General features: G+C 43.8%; 1 protein-coding gene across 9 annotated transcripts in view; it reads left to right on the plus strand.

Moving 5' to 3' along the window:
- The first annotated feature begins 1,116 nt into the window (after window positions 1-1,116).
- KMT2C (lysine methyltransferase 2C) overlaps window positions 1,117-18,934 on the plus strand; it is a 198,749-nt gene continuing 180,931 nt past the window's right edge. For all 9 annotated transcript variants that reach the window (XM_027686911.1, XM_027686912.1, XM_027686913.1 and 6 more), the window contains exons 1-2: window positions 1,117-1,249; window positions 1,361-1,537. In XM_027686911.1, coding sequence (XP_027542712.1) covers window positions 1,362-1,537 — 176 coding nt within the window. In that variant the 5' untranslated portion in view covers window positions 1,117-1,249; window position 1,361. The remainder of the gene's footprint in view (window positions 1,250-1,360; window positions 1,538-18,934) is intronic.

Here is an 18,934-nt window from a genome sequence, read left to right on the forward strand (position 1 = left end):
CTGGGGGTCCCCCCGCGACTCGGGGTGGGGGTGCAGCGAGCGACCGAGCGCCGCCAGGGCGGACATCGAGCGCTGCCCCCGGGGCCGCCGTCCTAGGGAGCGCGGGGCGGGGCGGGGGGCTCCCCGCTGCGAAGCGGCGACTCTCATCCAGACGGGGCTTTTTCTTTTCCACGAGGGAAATAAATAAATAAAACATAAATAAATAAAAAAAAGGGCGGGGGGAGAGGGTGTGGGAGCGCTGGAGCGCCCAGGCAGCCCCCGCGGGGGTGCGGTGCGGGTGGGTGCTCGGAGCGCCCCGTGGCGCCGCGTCCCGTCCCGTCCCGTCCGGGCGCCGCTCCGCAGTTTCCCCGCAGCCCGGCGCGGCCCCGGCCCAGCCCGTGAGGTCAGTGTGGCGGCGGATGGGTGTCTGCGCCGGGGGACGGGCGGGGGGCGGGCGGGGCAGGCGCAGTGTGGGGCCGCGGCAGGGGAGGAGGAGGAGGGCGGGCGGTCGCTGTGTCTATGTGTCGCACTGTTGGGGGGGGGAGGGAGCGGGGGGGGTTACACACCAGGGCAGCGCCGGGATCCCTTCTCCACCCCGCGGGGAGGGGGGGCAGGGCGCCGCCTCCTCCTCCTCCTCCCCCTCCTTCCTCCTCCCCCTTTTTTTTTTTTTTTTTTTCCACCCTTCCTCCTCCTTCTTTTCCCCCAAAGTTAAACTTCCTGCTCCCGGCCCGGCTGGGAAGGGGACGCGGAGCCCGGCCGGACTCAGCCCCTCGACACACACACACAACAGCTGGAGCTGTCAAAACTTCCTCCGCTCGGCCTCGGCCCCCGCCGCCTCCGCCGCCGCCGCCCGCTCCTCCTCCGCCCCCGGGGGCTCTGCGCGGGGGGAGGGCGCAGGGCCAGGGTACAATGAAGCGGCGGCCGCCGCAGCCGGGCAGCGCCGCAGCCGGAGCCGCCGCCAGCGCCCGGGGCCTCTGAGCGGGGGCGCCCAGCGGCGGGACCAGCCGCCTCTGTCGCTCGCTCGCTCGCTCGCTCGCTCTCCTCACCTCCCCCAGCCCCACGACAGACCCCGCCGAGCCGGGGAGGGGGTTATTGTGTGTGAGACCCTTCCTTCCTTCCTCTGCGCTTTCTCTTCGCACCCCCCCCCCCCCCCCCCCCCCCCCGCTCCCCTCCTCCTCCTCCCGCTCTCCCCATGCTGCTCCCCCTGCTACCTGTGCTGGTCGGCGGCGGCTGAGGCCAGCGATGCGAGGCGGAGGTGGAGGAGGCGGAGGTGAGGAGGAGAGGAGCCGCGGGAGCAGGAGGAGCATCGGGATCCCCATCACCATCCTCATCTTCATCCTCATCATCATCATCCATGTGTCTCTCTCGTCCTGCTGACTAGGATGTCAACGGAGGACAAGAGTCTGGTGGTGGCGGTGGTGGAGCCGCCTCAGCAGCAGCAGCAGCAGCAGCCCCCCGAGCCTGGAGCTCCCCCCCCAGCAGCAGCAGCCACAGACAAAAGACCTAGGGGCCGGCCTCGCAAAGATGGCGCTTCCCCTTTCCAGAGAGCCAGAAAGAAGTAAGTTCAGCGTTTGTGTGTGCGAGGCAGAGAGGGGCCGGGGCAGGCGGCCAGGCGCAGGCAGAGCTGTCAGTGGAGACTCGCTGCTCGTCGCCCCCTCCCTCTGCCTAATGCCATTTTGAGAAGGGCCCTTCTTTCTTCTCCTCCTCTCCCCTTTGCACTTTCCCCTCCTCCTCCTCCTTTTTCACCTTTGTCTTCCTCCGCCTGCTCTCCCTTTCCCACTTTTCTTTCACCGTCCCTATTCCTTTCTTCTCCTCCTTCTTCGGAGTTTCTCTTTAGCTCTTCCCCCTTCACCCTCTTCCTCCTTTCCCCCCTTGCTATTGCACCTTCCCCCTTCTCCTTTTTGGGTCCGTTCCCTTCCAGGACGCTCGGCGGCTGCTTTCAGCGTCGCCCTGGGTGCTCCCTATGCTTTGACGGTGTTTCCTCGGCGCTTTTCCCCCCTTGTTATGCCCCCTCCCTCTTTTTTTTTTTTTTTTTTGGAAGGAAAAGCACGGTTCTCGGCGGGTGGCGGGGAGGACACCCCCGCACCCTCCCCTCCCCGCGCACACACGCAAAGTTGAGGCAGGAGTTTCTGGGCGGCGCGGGGGGAGCTGTCAGCGGCCGCCGCTCCGAGGGGACGCGCCGGCGGGACGGTGCCGAAGCACAACAAACACACGGAGGGAGGGGGTGGAGGAGGAGGAGGATGATGGCGGGGGGAGCCTGGTTTCCCCGGCGCTGGCACATCTCCCTTCACCGCGGCCTCTCCCCGCCGGGGGCGCGGGCGCTCCCTCAGCCCCGGCGCTCCCCCCGCCCCGTCGGGCCGCTCCCGAGGGGCCGCCCCGCTCCCGCAGCCCCGGGCGGGGATCCCGCAGTGCCAAGCGCCGTGGGGTGGACCGGGGGTGGCCCCGCTGTGGGTGCCCGAGGTGCGGGGCCAGGCCGGGCTCCGCGAGAGGCTTCCCGGGGAGCGCCGCTGGCGCGCTGGCTGCGCTCCCCCGCGGGTTATTTTTGAGTAGGATGGAGCTTGCCATGGCATAGCTGATGGCAGCGGTAATGGGGAAAGCTGGGCAGCACGTTTGGAGAAGGGAGCGTCGTGATGTGACCGAAACAGCCTCTGCGCTGCGGGGTCTGTGCGAGCCTCGGGGTTCAGAGGTTGTTCCCTTTGTTTTGAGGGACGCGCTCGGTTTGACACCCCCAAGTGTGTTTGTCCTGGTGAATTCCTGGCGCTTCCCTGAAAGCCCACCCCAGACCTCATTGCCAGTTTCCGTGTTGGAATCGTTCCGGTTGGAAAAGACCTTTAAGGTCAAGTCCGACGATAAGGTCACAGTGGAAGTCCAAAACATGACAAGGGGATTCTACTGGGCTGGACCTAAACACGTGCAAAGGCTATGCTTTCCTCCATTTGTTTTTACATGTATATATTATAGACAGAATTAGTATTGCTTTTGGGATACATGGATTTTTTTTATTTTTTTGCTGTTGTCGTTGATGAAAGTTTCCCTTCAAAGATTCTCATGTCCCACCTGGTTTTGGAGAAGGTGCATTGGTTGCAGCTCCCTCTTTTCATTTTCTTACCTATTCACTTGATAAAAATTTTCATTGAAAGTAGTTGGCAAACATGTACGAGCAGTAAAGTTCTTGGATTCATCTCCTTTAAGCTTAGTTTTATATACTTGGGTTTTATTTCTACGTACAGAATCCAAACCTTACATAGGAAACCTTTCAATGTTTTATTTTAAAGGAGTTTTTTGGAAGAAAAATGCGACTGAAATGTACCAGTCTGCGCAAAGAACCTAAATATTGTAATTTGTGAAAATTGGCATATTTTGTTAGGCCAGTTTGAGGTTGTGTACACCCTCTTGAGGAAAAGTGGGTGCTAAAGAGGTAATTCCTTGTCTTCAGTTAGGTTTGTGTTGTCATAGGAATGTTGTTGTCTAGTTTTAGGAGGAAATAAAATTTTCCTGTAAAAATATGGAGTTATGCTGACATGAGTGTTTGTGTAAGAGCTGGAAATTAAATTAGCTGAGACAAAAATTGAAATGAATCAATACTCTTTTTCTTCACCCTCTGATTGTTCCTGGCTGGTGTGGTGCTCAGTGTCCTGCTGCATCTTTGTGGAAATCCTGTACTGTTGGTAAAGGCATTATGAAAAAGTCATAAATGCTTTTGAAACCAGGATTTTATAAAAAGTAGTTATTTTCTAACTTTCATGGTGTAGGTATAAATGGGTCTTTTTTAGTTGCATCCATTTTGGGGAGAAAATGGTTTTATTTTGTAAGTTTTGCTATTTACAAAATACTGATTACAACTAGCCTATCAAATGTGGAAATAAGTTAAGTAAAAATATTTTCTATCTTCTTCTTATGACTTGTCTTGTCTTCCTTTTCACTTCTGTGCTCTCCAGTTGGATTAATGTGCTTCATGTAAACCAGATAAAAGAGCATATGTCAGACCATTTTCTGTACTGTAATCACATGTCTAAATCACTATTAGCCAGTCAAATTGTTCAACTGCTTTATCCCATTATAGGAAATGTTCCACTGAATGTTCAGTCTAAGTGCAGTCTAAGTAATGATAAAATGAAGAGCCCTGCATTAAACTGGCAAACTCAGAATAGAATAATTCCTCGGCTATGGATGCTTCCATTAAAGAACGATGCCATATTGGAGAGTGCTGTAGGTTGGTGTTTCACCCTCTTGAAGGCCATGTTTTTAAGTAAATTTAATGAGTTTAAGCAGACAGACGGAAAACTGCCTCAAATCTGCTCCTGTGAGATGCCAAGGATTCTCAACTCTTCCCAGAAGTAGGCTTACGTTAAGGGAGCACAGGGTTCTTCAGTAGGACAGTGCTGCCCATGTCTCTCTCATTCTGTGTTTTATCTGGTTATCAGGAAAAACTCCAGTGGTGCTGTGGACACAGATAGATACAGGGAACTGTGGAGGCTTCCTGTAGGTGATGAACTGGCAATCAGTGCCATTAGTACCTGGAGAGGCACAGATGGTAGAATGTGATGCTGGAACAGCATTTTATCACTGTTTGAAGGATGTAGCTTCATGATAGCATTGTCAGGAGAGTTGATCTTAGGTGAACAGTTCATTTTTATTATTTATATTGTAATTGTGCCTAGAGGCCAGGGCACCATTTTACTACAGGCAGTACAAATGCATACGTGAAGATAGCTTCTGCACAAACAATTTCTTAATTTAAATGTAAAGATAAGACAGCATGTAAATGTAAGAAATGTATTGGGAAAGCAGGAGGGAGCTGTGAGAATGCTGTGAGCAAAAGAACATGCAGAAGTTCAAGTACCCTGGCTATCTCAGCATCGGGGAATGATTCATAGGCATCCGACTTGGAGGATGTATTTAGAGGAGGGTAACATTGTCACCCCGAGGTTTTTCACAGATAGCTTGTTTCCTGCCTGAAGTGCCAGACCAACACCCGTATTTTCTCCTTTGCATTGTGACAACGGGGTATCTGTACAGAACAGTGGTTCCAATTGGAGAGGTGGAGCAAGAACAGGCTGTGCAGAGCCCTGAAATTGAGAGCAAGTTGGCTGTTCGTGATATGGATCATCAGGAAGAAGGAAGAACACGCAGAACTATCATCAAAGCAGTGAATGAGGAAAATGTTTTTGTAGTATCACCTTACAAACAAATTTAAAAGGCAGAGAGATTGCACTTATGAAAGTCAAAAAAAGAGGATAAAGTTGCATTACTGAAGCTAGGACATGATGGAGAAGAAAGAAGCTTTCAGATGCAAGGTCAAAAGAGAGCTCTTGCTGGTATTGTATGGGAAAAATGGGAATAATTAGGTGCCATCTCATTGTATGGCCTGAAATCTTCAAAACTTTAATCCTGTACTTGGATTATAGCTGAAGTTCCAGGGTATGGACCTGAAGCATAGGAATGTGATCAAAAAGAAGTTGTAGGGGAAGAGTTCTGTTTCAACTATATTGTCATTGTATGAACAGCTGGTTACTCATGAAGATGTATCAGAATAGTATTGTACAGGTGCAGCAAACATTTCTTTTAATCTATTTTAAGTACTAGAGCTTTATTAATCTCTACAGGTTATAAGCAGCACCAACAGATGTAGCTTCTTAGAAAAATTTAGTAGCAGAAGTCTCCAGGATTGCAACCCTGGTAACAGTCACTTTGTAGTTCAGTGTCTAAGCTCACTTTAAATTTTATTTTCAGCATCCATCGATCTTTGATGTATGTTACAAATTATTTTTGCAAATGCATGCGGTTCAAAACAGCATAGGATGATGATTTCAAAAAGCATGAAATTTGTGGAAAGCATTTTGTGTGTTTATTTTTAATTATCCGTGTTTTAATTTCCATCCTACTTTTTCATTACTTTGGCCAACGTACGCTGCAGTGGGTTTGCAAAGGCCATCGATTTCACACATGCAGATAGTTCTGAGGAGCCTTAAGCGTATCGTTTTTGCCAGAAAATGATTATTTGAGAGTTTTTATTATCACTTTAGTTGCATTTGCATTGGGTAGGCCAGTATTTAAAGATACATACGCTTTTCAAAAGAATGTTAATGTGTTGGTTGGAGCTTTATAGTTCAGCTGTGTTTCTTTAGTTCATCAGACACCTTCTATGTTATATCTGTGTCTTTACTTGCCTGCCCTTTTCTCACTTCAAAATTTAACACTTGCAAATATAAAGTTTATATTGCGTTGTAGAACAAAAATGTTCCTAAGCACACGATCGTAGTTAGGGAAGGTCATTTGCTGCCTGGCAGGACCGAGGTCTTTGGATGGACGAGCTCTGTACAACTGTTGTACAGATAAGGGTTAAAGTATTAAAGCAAACAGTGGCCTGTACAAGCCACGTGTATCAAACTGTTTGGCCAAAAGCCAGGAGGTACATACTGGATCACACAGTGAGGAGGTGAGGCTTCGTGACGTGACGTTGGCTCTTTGAAGGCCTTTCCAGTCCCTTGCAGAACGGGGCTGAGCTACGTGGAGCAGGGTCCCGGGGGAGCCTTGTGCCATTTTCTTTGGCAGGCCATGTTACATGACTTCTTCCCCCACGTTCCAATTACCAAGCAATTCCCCACCTGCCTTAGGTAGTTCTTGCATAGGAGCCTGGCTTAAACTGCTCACAGTGCTGTTTTGCTCGGGGGTAAATGATACCTGCATTAATCTTTAGATTTTCAGTTCTTGGTAAGGACTTGTGTGATGGATGGGCTTTACTGAACTGTTTTGCCACGTTCTCAAAACTGTTAAAATGTGGATTCGTGCGGTGTCTTCACTTGTGTCTTGAGGGTGAGTGAAGTTAGGCTTAATGTTGGAAATAGATACACGGTTTGAAACAGACTGGACTTGCTGTGAAGAATTGAGACCTTTTTTTTTTTGACATAGCAGTGGTTAGTTTGTTAATGTTTGTATTTGATGACCTGTTGAACTTCACTTTTGGTGAGAGAACCTTCAAGAGCTATTGGACAGTATCGTGACATATCAAGCGTGATGGCAAAATCTCATCATATTGATCATAGGGCATGCCTTGGCCCAGTCTCCTGGATGCTGCTCTCTGAGCCATCTACACACCAGACATCTCTTCATCCTGCGTGCAGTGACACAGGAGACTTTTTCCTGGTTTAAAACAATAAAACAGTTCAATTTTCTTGGCTTTGCTCGTGGATTTTTTTTCTTGTTAGCATGTTCAACTCCTACTAACTTCTTGTCATTGTTCTTACATAAGATAAGTAATTGGAAATGGACATTTCTATTCTTTGCTGTAATTTTAGTTGAGAGATGGTTTTCCAAGGCAGCTGAGAATAGGTAGGCTCTCCCTTTCTCAGGGTGGAGTTGTTTTTTAACTCCTTGGCCCAGCTGTCCCACAGCAATATTGGGGGAGTAGCAAGGTCATGTATTAGTAGGGAAAACAGTTTCCTTATCCATCACTGGTGGTTGCTCCCTTACGTTATTGTACAGTGAGGCTATGGAATTAACTTTTTAAGAAATGCTGTCATAGGTACACTAAAATGTTATTAACTGCTAAATAATTAAGCAACCAAGAACTTCGGGAAATAAATTTTCTCTTTCTGTGTTTAATATATTTGATCACCAATTCATGCGATCTGCATGATTCATATAGTCTGCATAAATACAGAGAAGTAAGATTTTACTGCACCAAGTACTTTTTGCTAGTAACTTGCATTGAGTTCTGCATTTTGTTTGTTTGTTTGTTTTCACTAGAAGGATGGCCATTCCTTAGTTAGTCAAAATAAGTTTGGGCACTTGCTTCAAGAACTACATTGAGTAAGGTCTTCTAATAGCATTGGTGCTTTTGAAAGCAAATAAAAAGAAGTAGGAAACCCCTTAAAAATCTAGAAAAGTCATTACTTAGAGAAACATAGGCAGTGAGTGTATGGAGCACATCAGGTGGTTACTTTCCCCAAGCCCCATAAATCTCAGGCTGGTTCTGGCGGTGAAAAGGAGCAGCAGCGCTGCCCTCCCTCCCCTACCAGCTGTTTGTTCTGTCCCCTGTGCTGACCCAGGCGTTTGTGGTGAGCTGCGTTGGGAAACTGAGCTGGGTTAGGACTAACCTGGCAAAGAAACGTGTTTGTGATAGCACGAGGGAGGAGGCCACAGCAAGGGCCAGGCTGTGGAGAGGCAGAGCTGCGGCTCTGGGCTGCGCTGCCAGCCTGAAGCGGTGCCTGAGAAGGTAGAGCCTTGGTTGCCTGAAGTTGGAGGGTGTTTGGTTCTCAGGCTGACTCCTTTGAGTTCTTCAATATAGCAGCTGTTTCAGGAGATTGAGATTTTTACAGCCTGCTGGTTGTTTAAAAAAATAAATAATGTTGAGAGGGTTCTTCACAGCATATAGACAGAGGGGTTGTTCTCATCTCTCTTGCCCCAGACATTGGCATTGATTAAATAAGAAATTTCAGTTCTCACTTTGATCCTCAGAATCATTCTTAAATGGAATATTCAAAGTACCCTAAAATAACAGTGTAAGTAAAACATTTTATGTTAGCAATAGTTTCTGGTATTCTAAAAGCTCCTTCCTACAAGGGTATCAATATATAGCCATTATAATAAAATCACACAAGATCTTGCTTCTTTCAGAATATTCTTTCCTTTCACATTTTTTGGAAGTATTTTTATTAAATCCCACATGCACCAAATCCTATTGCCAGCCATTCCAACATGAACTTATAATTACTGATTTTCAGTGCTGTATTTATCAACATTCTAATTGCTTTTCTTGAAGAAACTCTTGGAAGCCCTACCAAACTAGGATGCCTCCCCCCCAGACTTTTGGCATTGAGCAGGGGGAGAAAAAGAGGCCTTTTTCTCTTCTGCTGCATCATTACTGAAAATAAATTCTTGCCAAAACCAGTTTTAATTAGGCAATCAGGAAAAAAGAAATCAGCTTTAGGAAAATTCACCAATTTTTTATTTTGCCTATTATATTTTTATTTTCCTTGGAGCATATGCACTTGAGTCACTTGAATGGCACAATAAGACAATAGGAATTTTTGGTAGCAAAGCTGTGGTCCAAATGTGCTGTCTCTGCCACTAAACATTTGCTGACCTCTTAGGTGACTCTTTGGGAGTGCCACGTGGAAGCCTTAGCTAATCCAGAATGACTTCTGGAATATCCCAGGGTTCATGGAACCAGGGATATTCCAATAATGGTGTCTACCCTCCTGTCTTGGCTTGGAGTGAAGACTCTGCCTGTTCTTAGGGACTGTTTTCTCAACAAAACAGGATAGGGTGGCTCCATATCGTTATTAATAGAGGAGCAATTCCGTTTTAAAAATTGGGAGATTAGTAAGCCATTTCATAGAATGTGAATAATTTTGTTGGTTTTTTTTTCCTGGAGTGTGGAGTTCAGAAGCACAATGAAATTCTTTTAAATAAAATTAATGTTTGGTTTTCCTAAATCACCACAGATAAATGGAACTGTACAGCCAAAAAAGACTTCAGGGTGATCTTGCTCATCCTTCTGTGTTGTGTGTCTGTACCATTTCTGACAAGTGGTTCCACAACTTGTTTTTGAAGTATTTAGTGAGTGCAATTTCCCCTGTATCTCCAGGCAATTGGTTTCAGTAACTAATTTTGTAAAGTATAAAATAAATATTCTTTACTGCTGATTAAGCTACTTTTGTCTTGTATTACTCACAGTTAAGACTCCACTGCTGAAATGGAAAACAATTTTTATCATAAACTTTTATTTATGAGGAGGTTGTCTCCTTTGTTCTGCACTGAACAAGCTTAACCTCTATTAGCAATATGATATTGATTTACCTGATTTATCCTTTGAAAGATTGCTAATCTTTATTAAGTTTCACTTGGCTGATGTGAACCACTCTTCAATTTATCAGGATGATTTTTGTTAGGATCTTGTCCTCTAAAATATTCACAGCCTCAGCCATGTGTCATATGCTGCTCTTCTGCGTGTGTGAATATCCACATGCAGGTCCTGGAGCAAGGGACTTTCTCGTGGTGTTCTCCCACCTTGATTGAAAAGAATTTGCAAATAAATACTCTTTGAGTGCTGTAGCTCTTTGTTGCCAGCCTCTCTCAGGGCATTTTCAGCAGGACTGTATTAGGGAAGATGATCGTTCATAGCTTAGAGATTACTCCTGTCTGTTTCTAAAGCATTGTGTGAAATCCTTCCAGTCCTGCTCACTTGAATTTCCCTGATTATTTAGCCTAGCAACAAAATCAGTTTTTAGCTACAATAAATCTGTTTTATGAAGGCTGAAATACAGAAAGTGGCATTTGAGCCTGTTTTGTTACCCGTTTGTTCTTTTTTAACGCTGTTTGTACAGACTTTTGTGTTTTTCTTCTTACTTCTAAAATATTTCTGAAACTTTGTTTGCCTTTTATATTGCACAGTGGTAATACTGCATGCTGTGCTTTTATCTCCTCTGATTTTTATCCCTGACAATTTATACTGTTCCTTTATATTCATTAAAATGCCCTTGTTTCCATTCCTAATATGATTCTTTCTAGTTTCAGACCCTTATTACTGGCTGCTTTTGATGCAGTCCGTATTGTTCATACTACATTTCCTATCTCTCCCCTGCTTTGGAATAGTTTGCCATTGTGCAAATTCCAGTACAATAACTGCCAGTCCTCCTTTAAATCGCAGTCTCAAGGGATTCTAGTAGCAAGTTCAAAGAGTTTGTTTAAATTTGCTTTTCTTATTTCAGTTAATTGAAGATAAAAATTTGTTCTCCTTTCTGTACTGCTCTCACTTTCCCCCTTCCTTGGCACAGCGAGTGCTTCTTGTTACCACTTCCAGCCAAATCACTGTACACATTGAGATGTTTAAAATGGAGCCTGCCCTAATAGAGTGAAGTGTGAAGTAACTGCTCTTCTGGCACCCTCAACTTTGTGAAACAGTTGTCCTCAGCGTTTTCACAAACATGTTGGGCTGTTTGTTCTGTTATTTTGGTTTTCTATTAAACGTATGGATGATGAAGGCCTCCTCTTACCCTCAAGATACGTGCTCTGAAAGCTTCTGTTAGCTGATTCCAAAGACTTACCAGCTTCCCCAAATTTTTCTCTCCCAGCCTTTCCAGTTCCTTATTCCCTAGTTCTCATTCTCTGTTGCTTATGTGTTCATTTCTGCTCCAACTTTTTTCCTTCTCTGTTTTTTCCCCTCCTTGTAATAAAAGCAAGTGAGTATTTTTTTTCTTACTGTGGTCCACTGAACCGCATGAGACTAGAACTTCACTTAGAAATGGGCCAGATGCTTTCCATTGTGAGGAAAGGCTCGGGAAAGGGAATTTTGAAATAAAATTCAAAATAAAAATTGCTGCTCATTTCAGTTTCCTTAAATTTTGCCATTTGTAAATCGGGCTAATTCATGGCTGTTGCTTGTGTTTTGTATTGATGAGTGGCAGGGCTGTAGCCAGCAATAGTGTTCTGGCACCTGGAGCACTTGGCTTCTTATCTGTGCTTGTGAGAAAACCGACAGGGGATGTTTGGAGTCACTGGTCACTGTTGTCCCCATTGTCAGATGATTCCAGCGGTCGCTCGGGCAGCTTTGCCCCAGACCTGCCACCACTTTGCCAAACAGTTCTCAAGGCTGGCCCAAGGTTTCGTGTGGGCCACACATTGTTCCCAGCGTAGTTTGCATGTGGCTGCTTTGTGTGGGAGTTCGGGAATTAGATAGCATGGATGGAGGCTGCTCAGTGCTAGTCGGCCTCAAGGCCAACATCACCAACTAAGTTTAATTTACTGGTGTAACTATAACCGGTGTTTTTGTTTTGGTTTTGTTTTTTTTTTTTTTTTAAGGAGGAATTCAGTGAATCTGATAGAATTATCATCTGTTTTACTTTCAGCCTCCTGGGCAAACACTGTGCCACAGTTAACGTTCTCTAACCCGTAGGGATGCAAGTTTAGGCAGAACAGCTCACAGCAGAATTGCTCTAGAGGGAGCAGAGGAGATGGGATGTACAAGCCATGAGGCTCTGGGAAATGCTGGCTTTCAGTGCTACTTCTGACACACAATGTTTCCAGGTTCACGTTTTGCGTAATTAACCCTGCATCAGGCATCCTGCTAGAGAGTTATACAACTGAAAGTGCAAAACAGATTCAGCAGGAATTCTAATTTATTTTTCTGCCAGTGTCTTTCAGAAACCCTTTAGGAGACAAGTGGGCCCAGAAATGGGAGGGTAACTCAAGAAATAAGTGATCTGTAAGCAAGATTATTTAAAGAAATTATCCCTAAGGTCTTTCACGTAGCAGTAAGTGCTGTCTCATAGCTGACTATGCTGTTGCCTCTTTCTGTGAGGGAATGGGAGAGCATCCTTTGTCCTGTGGTGTGCCGTGAACAGCTTGGAGATACATTAATTTGTTACCAATATATTTGTTGGTAAAGAATAAATACAAAAGCTTGGTAAATTGCCTCATATTTTGTGTGCTCTATATGTGGTCTTCTCAGACAAGGCTGTGGTGGTAGAACAGAACAGAGAAAGTACTGTTTGTGTGTGAACCTACTTTATGGACAAGCAGAAAATCTTGATCTCAAGGCTCGTTAACCAGACGCTGTCAGTGGGGGTTTTAAATTACTGATAACTTAATGTAAATAAATATTTGTTTAGGAATATTTTCAGTTTACTTTTTTCGATTCGTGTGTCTCTTTTTATTTTACTTGCTTTAGACTGTCTTGATAGGCAAAAAGAACCTGTTTTTAAATTGTTAGCTTGACCATGTTATTTTAAAGCCTTTTTTTTAGACCAATGAGATTTTCTTGTCTATACTTAGTTAACGTGCTCACACTTAGAAAAAGCGAAGTCATAACTGTCTTGGACATGTTTAAACTTGTTGAGTTGAAGCTTCAGCTCTCAGCTATCCTGTGTCTTCTCAAGTGCACTGTTTTCCTTGTGTAGTTAGAATTTGGGAAAGTATTGTGATAGGCATTGGTTAGCAGGCTTTTATCTGAAGACTGTAAATGTTGTTAGATGAAGTTGTTGAGTTTTTCTGGCTTTTTACTCTCTCTCTCTTTTTCTTTTTTTTTTTTCCTTTTTGTCACCCAATATGTAGCCTGAGCTGAACCTGGGGAATATACAATGACCACGTCATGTGGTGTGGGAGCATATTCCATAACAGCTATTAGTAATGGGCCTTGGGGACAGGGCAGAGACTGAATTCTCACTCCTGTAGTCATACCACCCAGGTTTATTTTCTAGGAGTACTGTGATGGTCTAGTTTCTGTCTGAATTGTTTTCTTTAAAAGCTTTAAAGGAATAATTATATTTATTTTACTATTTTAAAGGAGCTTACTCATGAATAGGAGGAGTAAGTGTACTCAAATTCTGCTGAAGTCTTTATGCTTAGTCAGAAGAGAGAGGGAGGTATCTCTGAAATGCAGTTTTGATGAAGTTGGGTCTGAGCAAGGGCCATCTAGTAGGAAATACCAGACAAAGGTGTTTAGGTGTGATTTAGGCCATCTGAGTATCACCTTTATGCCCTGATCTCTGTTCTCTGTACTTGACGTAATTTATTTCAAATAGGGTCCCCCCATCAGATTTCAGCACTGTGTATAATTGCACAGCTATGTAAACAAGGAATTGAACTTCAAAATGTTTGTAAACCATTTTGGGAACTGACTCTGACCTGCTTAGAGCAGGAGGTTGGACTAGCTGACCCCTGAGGTCTTTTTCAACTTGAGTTATTGTATGATCCTGTTCTGTGAGCAAGCCTTCTCATGGTCATGTCCATTATTTATGTGGTACCCATTGCTTTTACACAGTGAATGATGTGTAATAACCTTTATTTTGTAGGTGGTTTTGTGTATTAGTTCTTGAAAGAAAAAAATTTACTAAATCTCTTTGTTTCATTGTCTGCATTCCTTATTCCCTTTGTCACTTGATACTTGCTTTATCTATTAATCTGTGTGATTCCCCATATTCTAAATAAATTATTTCTTCCTTACTATGTTGGGATTGTTTTTTGTCAGAAATGTGTCACTTGGCACTCCAGATTTTCTTTTTAAAGAGTATATTTTGAAAGTTTATCTTCTAGAAAAGGGTAGGGCTATTTTGATTACTTTAAAGCAAATATGTCAGAATTTATTTTCTCATTGGATTTCCATCATGCACTGTTGAAAACAGTTTTGTCCTGCCTGTGCTAGCAGCTAACAATGCATGTCAGTAGCAATGAGTCATTTTTTAATGGCTTGAGAGTGTTTAGTTATTGTCTGTGTGCTACCTCTTCTCTTTTTGCATCTTCTTTTCTTCTTGTGGTCTTTTCATCCATATTGGTTTTTAGTCCTTTCTGAATTAATTCGCTCACCTCTTTATTTCTTTTTCTCATAAAGAAAATTTTCTTCAGGAACTGCAGTGATAGGACAAAGGGGAATGCCTTCAAAATGACAGAGGGCAGGTTTAGATTAGATGTTAGGAAGAAATCCTTTACAGTGAGGGTGGTGAGACACTGGAACAGGCTACCCAGAGAGGTGGTGAGAGCCCCATCCCTAGAAACATTCAAGGCCAGGCTGGAGGGAGCTCTGAGCAACCTGGCCTAGTGGAAGGTGTCCCTGCCCATGGCAGGGGGGTTGGAAATGGGTGATCTTTAAGGTCTCTCCAACCCAAACTATTCTGTGATTCTAAGGGATACTACATTATCATTTTAGTTATGTAACAGAGTTTACCCCTGACAGCACTCAGCAATGGTGTAAAACACACGGGTCATGAGACTCTGTCTCTTGTGCAGTGTTTCTCTAAGAAAGCACCACGTGCTGTGCTACTTCAATGCCAGGTAAAATAGCTCTGTTGGAAAACCAAAGAGGTGACTAAGGAAATCTGATTCCCAGAGGTAATGCAAGATTTGAAGACCTATATTTTTTTCTTTCAAATATTTTGGTTTTGAAATGCTTTTTAACCTGCTATAGCCTATGCTTCTCCATTGATATTGCCATTTGCCTCGTAGCACTGGATAGTGGTGGCATTTTGTGAGTTCAAGCTCCCTTGTGAGATTTGTGCTGATGCTCTGCAGGTAAATATCAGCCATAGAGGCAAAAGGGGACACTGAGGCTTGTTCTGAAGGGTTTTTACCTCAAATTCATATTCATCAGTCAATCAAATGTAGTAGTAGGCTTTGCCTTGAAGTGAACTATTCTGCCATCTCTGTCACTGGGACAGTAGCCTTTGGCTGAAGCATGGAAAGACATCAGGGAAGAAGGACACCTTGAGCCTTTTCAGTTTTATTTGCCAAAACTTGTCAGTCAAAGCCATAATAAGAGACAGAATTTGATGTTTTCTATGTGGAAAGCTATTTCAATTACCTAACTTACATTACTGTTCAGATTTTATTTCTAAAAGCAAGCTTGCTAGATATGACATCTTAGATGTAATGGCTTTAAATCAAATTTATCATAGTATGTTAATGTGGGCATGTAGTTAATACACCAAATGTGTTTCTTGGCTGTGTGACATGCTGCCAACCTTTCCTGGGGTCCAGATATGATCTGGTTCATGCTCACAAGAGAAGAGAGCAGGGAAGAGGAAATACACCATTTGGAACTGGTTTGGAACCTTAATTTTTGTTTTTATTTCTTACTTCTAGCAATGGAATCTATCTCTAGAGACTTAGTACAGGTTAGAAACTAAGGGCTTCCATACCCCTTCAAATGCAATAAAAAAGAAGTCAGTCGTCTTCTGTTTAATCCTTTGGCATAGAAAGTGGAATTTACAGAGAAACTGTAAACAGGAGAGGGTGGTTCAAGTTTCTATGAAGCATGGAAGCATAAAGGGGTACGAAGGTAAAATACCTTTACATTTCAGTAGGATTGCCACACTAAGGAAAATTATTTGCATTTCCTTTTCTGCTTGTTGTCCTTTTGTAGCTTGATACTTAATCTCAAGTTGTTGTGATTATATTATAATATTCTTAACAATCCATTGATGATCTTAGACATAGATCAGCAGAAGTTAGGAAGAAGCAAATGTTTAAGACAGAGAAACACATTTTTGTGCTCTTAATATATCCATCTTTGTATGTTGTAAAATGAATGAAGTAACAAATCAGATGTATGACCTAGCAAGAGTAACCTAGTAATACTTCTGGTGTGAAGCCCATGTCTCTTATTTGCATATGTGTTGCACCTGAAATTCTGATTGGAATGTTGGAAGTGGTGACTTATGTGTTTCTGAATTTCTCTTGGTTGCTGTGAAGAAACATTCTCCAAAAGTTAGGAATTGTAAATAGGGCCTAATACAAAGAGATACTGTGTGGTTCACTCAATGTGTCTTGATTAACTCAAGAGCTGTATCCTTGAGTTAATCGATTTGAGCTTGGAAAAAAACAGTCTACCATATGTATAGACATAAGTTTTTATCTTAATCATTAAATCTATCACTTCTGTTGCTTACCAAAAAAAAGAAGTCTGTCTTAGCAGAGGCGACTGATCCCATTTTCCCCATGTACATTTTCTTGGCAGAGGCATTGGCATTAAACAGTTCCTGCCTTGCCATCCCGGCGACACGCGTTTGTGGAGGCGTGTGAATCGGGGCAGGGAATTGCTGCAGACAGAATTGCTTTGCCTTTTCTTGGTGTCCAGCCCTGCTGCTTCTTGCTGGGTTACCCTGTAGCAGGATCAGTCCGTGTGTCTGGTTCACAACATGATCCAACATACAGGTGAACAGGAACAGTTTGGAGGCTGGGAAGAAGAGGGGTGGGGTGGGATCAGCTTCAGTTAGAACTGCTGCTCAAGTTGTTCCTTTAGCTCCTTGTGGAATCCCACTGAGTGCAACTTAGGGGTAGTTTGTGTGGTGTCAACATGACTGGTGTTTGGACCATGTCTGACTGTGCTGTAGTAAAATTACACTTTGTCCTTCCTAAGATTTTCATGGCAATTAATGTTCTTTTACAGTAAAAGAACTAAATCTCGCCTCTGATGTGATGGAAAATGCATCTCTGTTCAAAACTCTGGGGAAGAAGGGGGCCAGCTAATATGGCTTCATACCTGTTAGCTTGCATCTTGGATCACATGAACAGCAGGGAAAAGTACTGAGAGTAATTTAATATTATTATTTTAACCAGCTATTATTAAATTACAACTTGTCTTGTTTGTGCTAACATACTTAAACTTGTCAGGTGACCCATTACCTGATATGTTAAAACCTGCATTTTTTTAATGGAGTGTAACATTTGAAAATATCTGCAGGTTTGAGGTACAGCAGCACAAACAGCCCTGTGAATTGATGTAGCCTCAGTCCTGCTGCTGGGGTGTCACCTCAGACAGCACTGCAGCCAGGAAGTGGAAGCTTGTCAAAATAGGCCATTATGGGATAGATGACACACAGTAAACTTGGTGCTCCAGCCTTGTTTAACCCGCTGAGTCTAAACAGAAAAACTCATTTTATTTGTTAAGGTTTGGGAGATCCACAGCTTCTATCTGCTGTTTTGTATCTCCTTTGGTTTAAGAAGAGCTTAATCTCAGAATAACTCGTTAGAAAAATGTTTAAACTCTGGATGTCCAAGAGGGGCTTGTCCTGATTGAACCCAAAGGACTGTTGAGTGCCAAAGGGAATAGGCAAAGTGATTAATGTTTCAGCAGTGGCTTCGCAATTCACCACTTGTTGGTTGAACCAAAGCAACCCACCCTTACTGCAAAATAAACCTGAAATTTACCATCTCTGCTAAGGTTTAGACTAACATATTTAACCTTCTCATTGCAGCGGACTGAGTGCGCTAATACGTGTGGTTACAGAGATGTGCTGATAAGCTGTAGCTTGATAGGTCCTTGTAGCCAAATATATTTATGTGTCCGTACCTGTACTAACATGGCACAATGGCTCTTATACAATAGTTACTTGTTTCAGAGTAAACACCTGGAGATTTTTTTCATGTGAGTGCTTTCTTTTTAAAATTTTATCTTCATCTCTGCAGAATTGGTTTGATAAAAAACTTTCCTGTAGGCCAGGCACCTGGAGTGTGTTTCAGCTGGAAATGTAAGGAGAGGCAGTGTTGGTCCACTCCCTCTACCTGGATAGATCCTGCTGTGTGAATCAGTGTGGGAATTTGGGCTTGTTTTGTTCTCAGAGGTGAGATGGTCTTTTTTAAGCTCCTCGTTGCATTTATTGAGAATTTCTCTAACCAGTACCGATAAGGCAATACTGAACTTACTTGCTTGTCCACAACAGAGGGTGCCCAAGGTTAAGTATGTCCAGCTGCAGCTCAGTGTGACAGAAGAGAATTTGATAAAAAAAAGTACTAAGATGAGTGAGAAAGTAGACATAATGCATGGTCTTACTTCTGTTTATCAGACAAGTCACATTATTGTTGTCAGTGTGTCAACCTGTGTCTTGCAGATGTCTGATACCTAAACAAATTTTAAGAAAAACTTAAGATTGACAGAAGTAAAGCATTACACAACAGCTGCTTCGGGGTTTTTGCGTGAAGGGAAGTTGAACAAAGGCAGTTGCGTTACTACTCAAATTGGCAGACCGATTGGTTTGCAAGTATCTATCAATACCAGCGAAGTGACACTTGCGTAATGTTTTCTTGATTTGTTTTTCTCTCTAGAGGAGAAGAAGAAAATTGGCAGGGAGCATTTGAAGGATTAGGAAAGAGCCGTTTGTAGATGGACATTTGTCAAGTTTTGCTTTCTTAGCTCGTCCGTTCCAGATTCTTTTGGAGAAGTGTAGAGCAGCCTGAAAAATGTTGGAGGGGGGAGGAAGGAAAGCTAAATCACAAAATACTAACCAAAACCACAAGACTAAAGCACAAGTTTCACCTCAACATGCAGAAGAACTTCTCTACATTGAGGGTGTCAGAGCACTGGAACAGGCTGCCCAGAGAGGTCGTGGAGTCTCCCTCTCTGGAGACATTCCAAACCCACCTGGACACGTTCCTGTGTCACCTGCCTTGGCAGGGGGAGTTGGACTGGATGATCTCCAGAGGTCCAACCCTTCCAACCCTAACGATTCTGTGGGGGGGG

Source organism: Neopelma chrysocephalum, unplaced genomic scaffold (genome assembly GCF_003984885.1).
Source record: "Neopelma chrysocephalum unplaced genomic scaffold, ASM398488v2 Primary Assembly neopelma1_72, whole genome shotgun sequence".
Taxonomy (NCBI): Eukaryota; Metazoa; Chordata; class Aves; order Passeriformes; family Pipridae; genus Neopelma; species Neopelma chrysocephalum.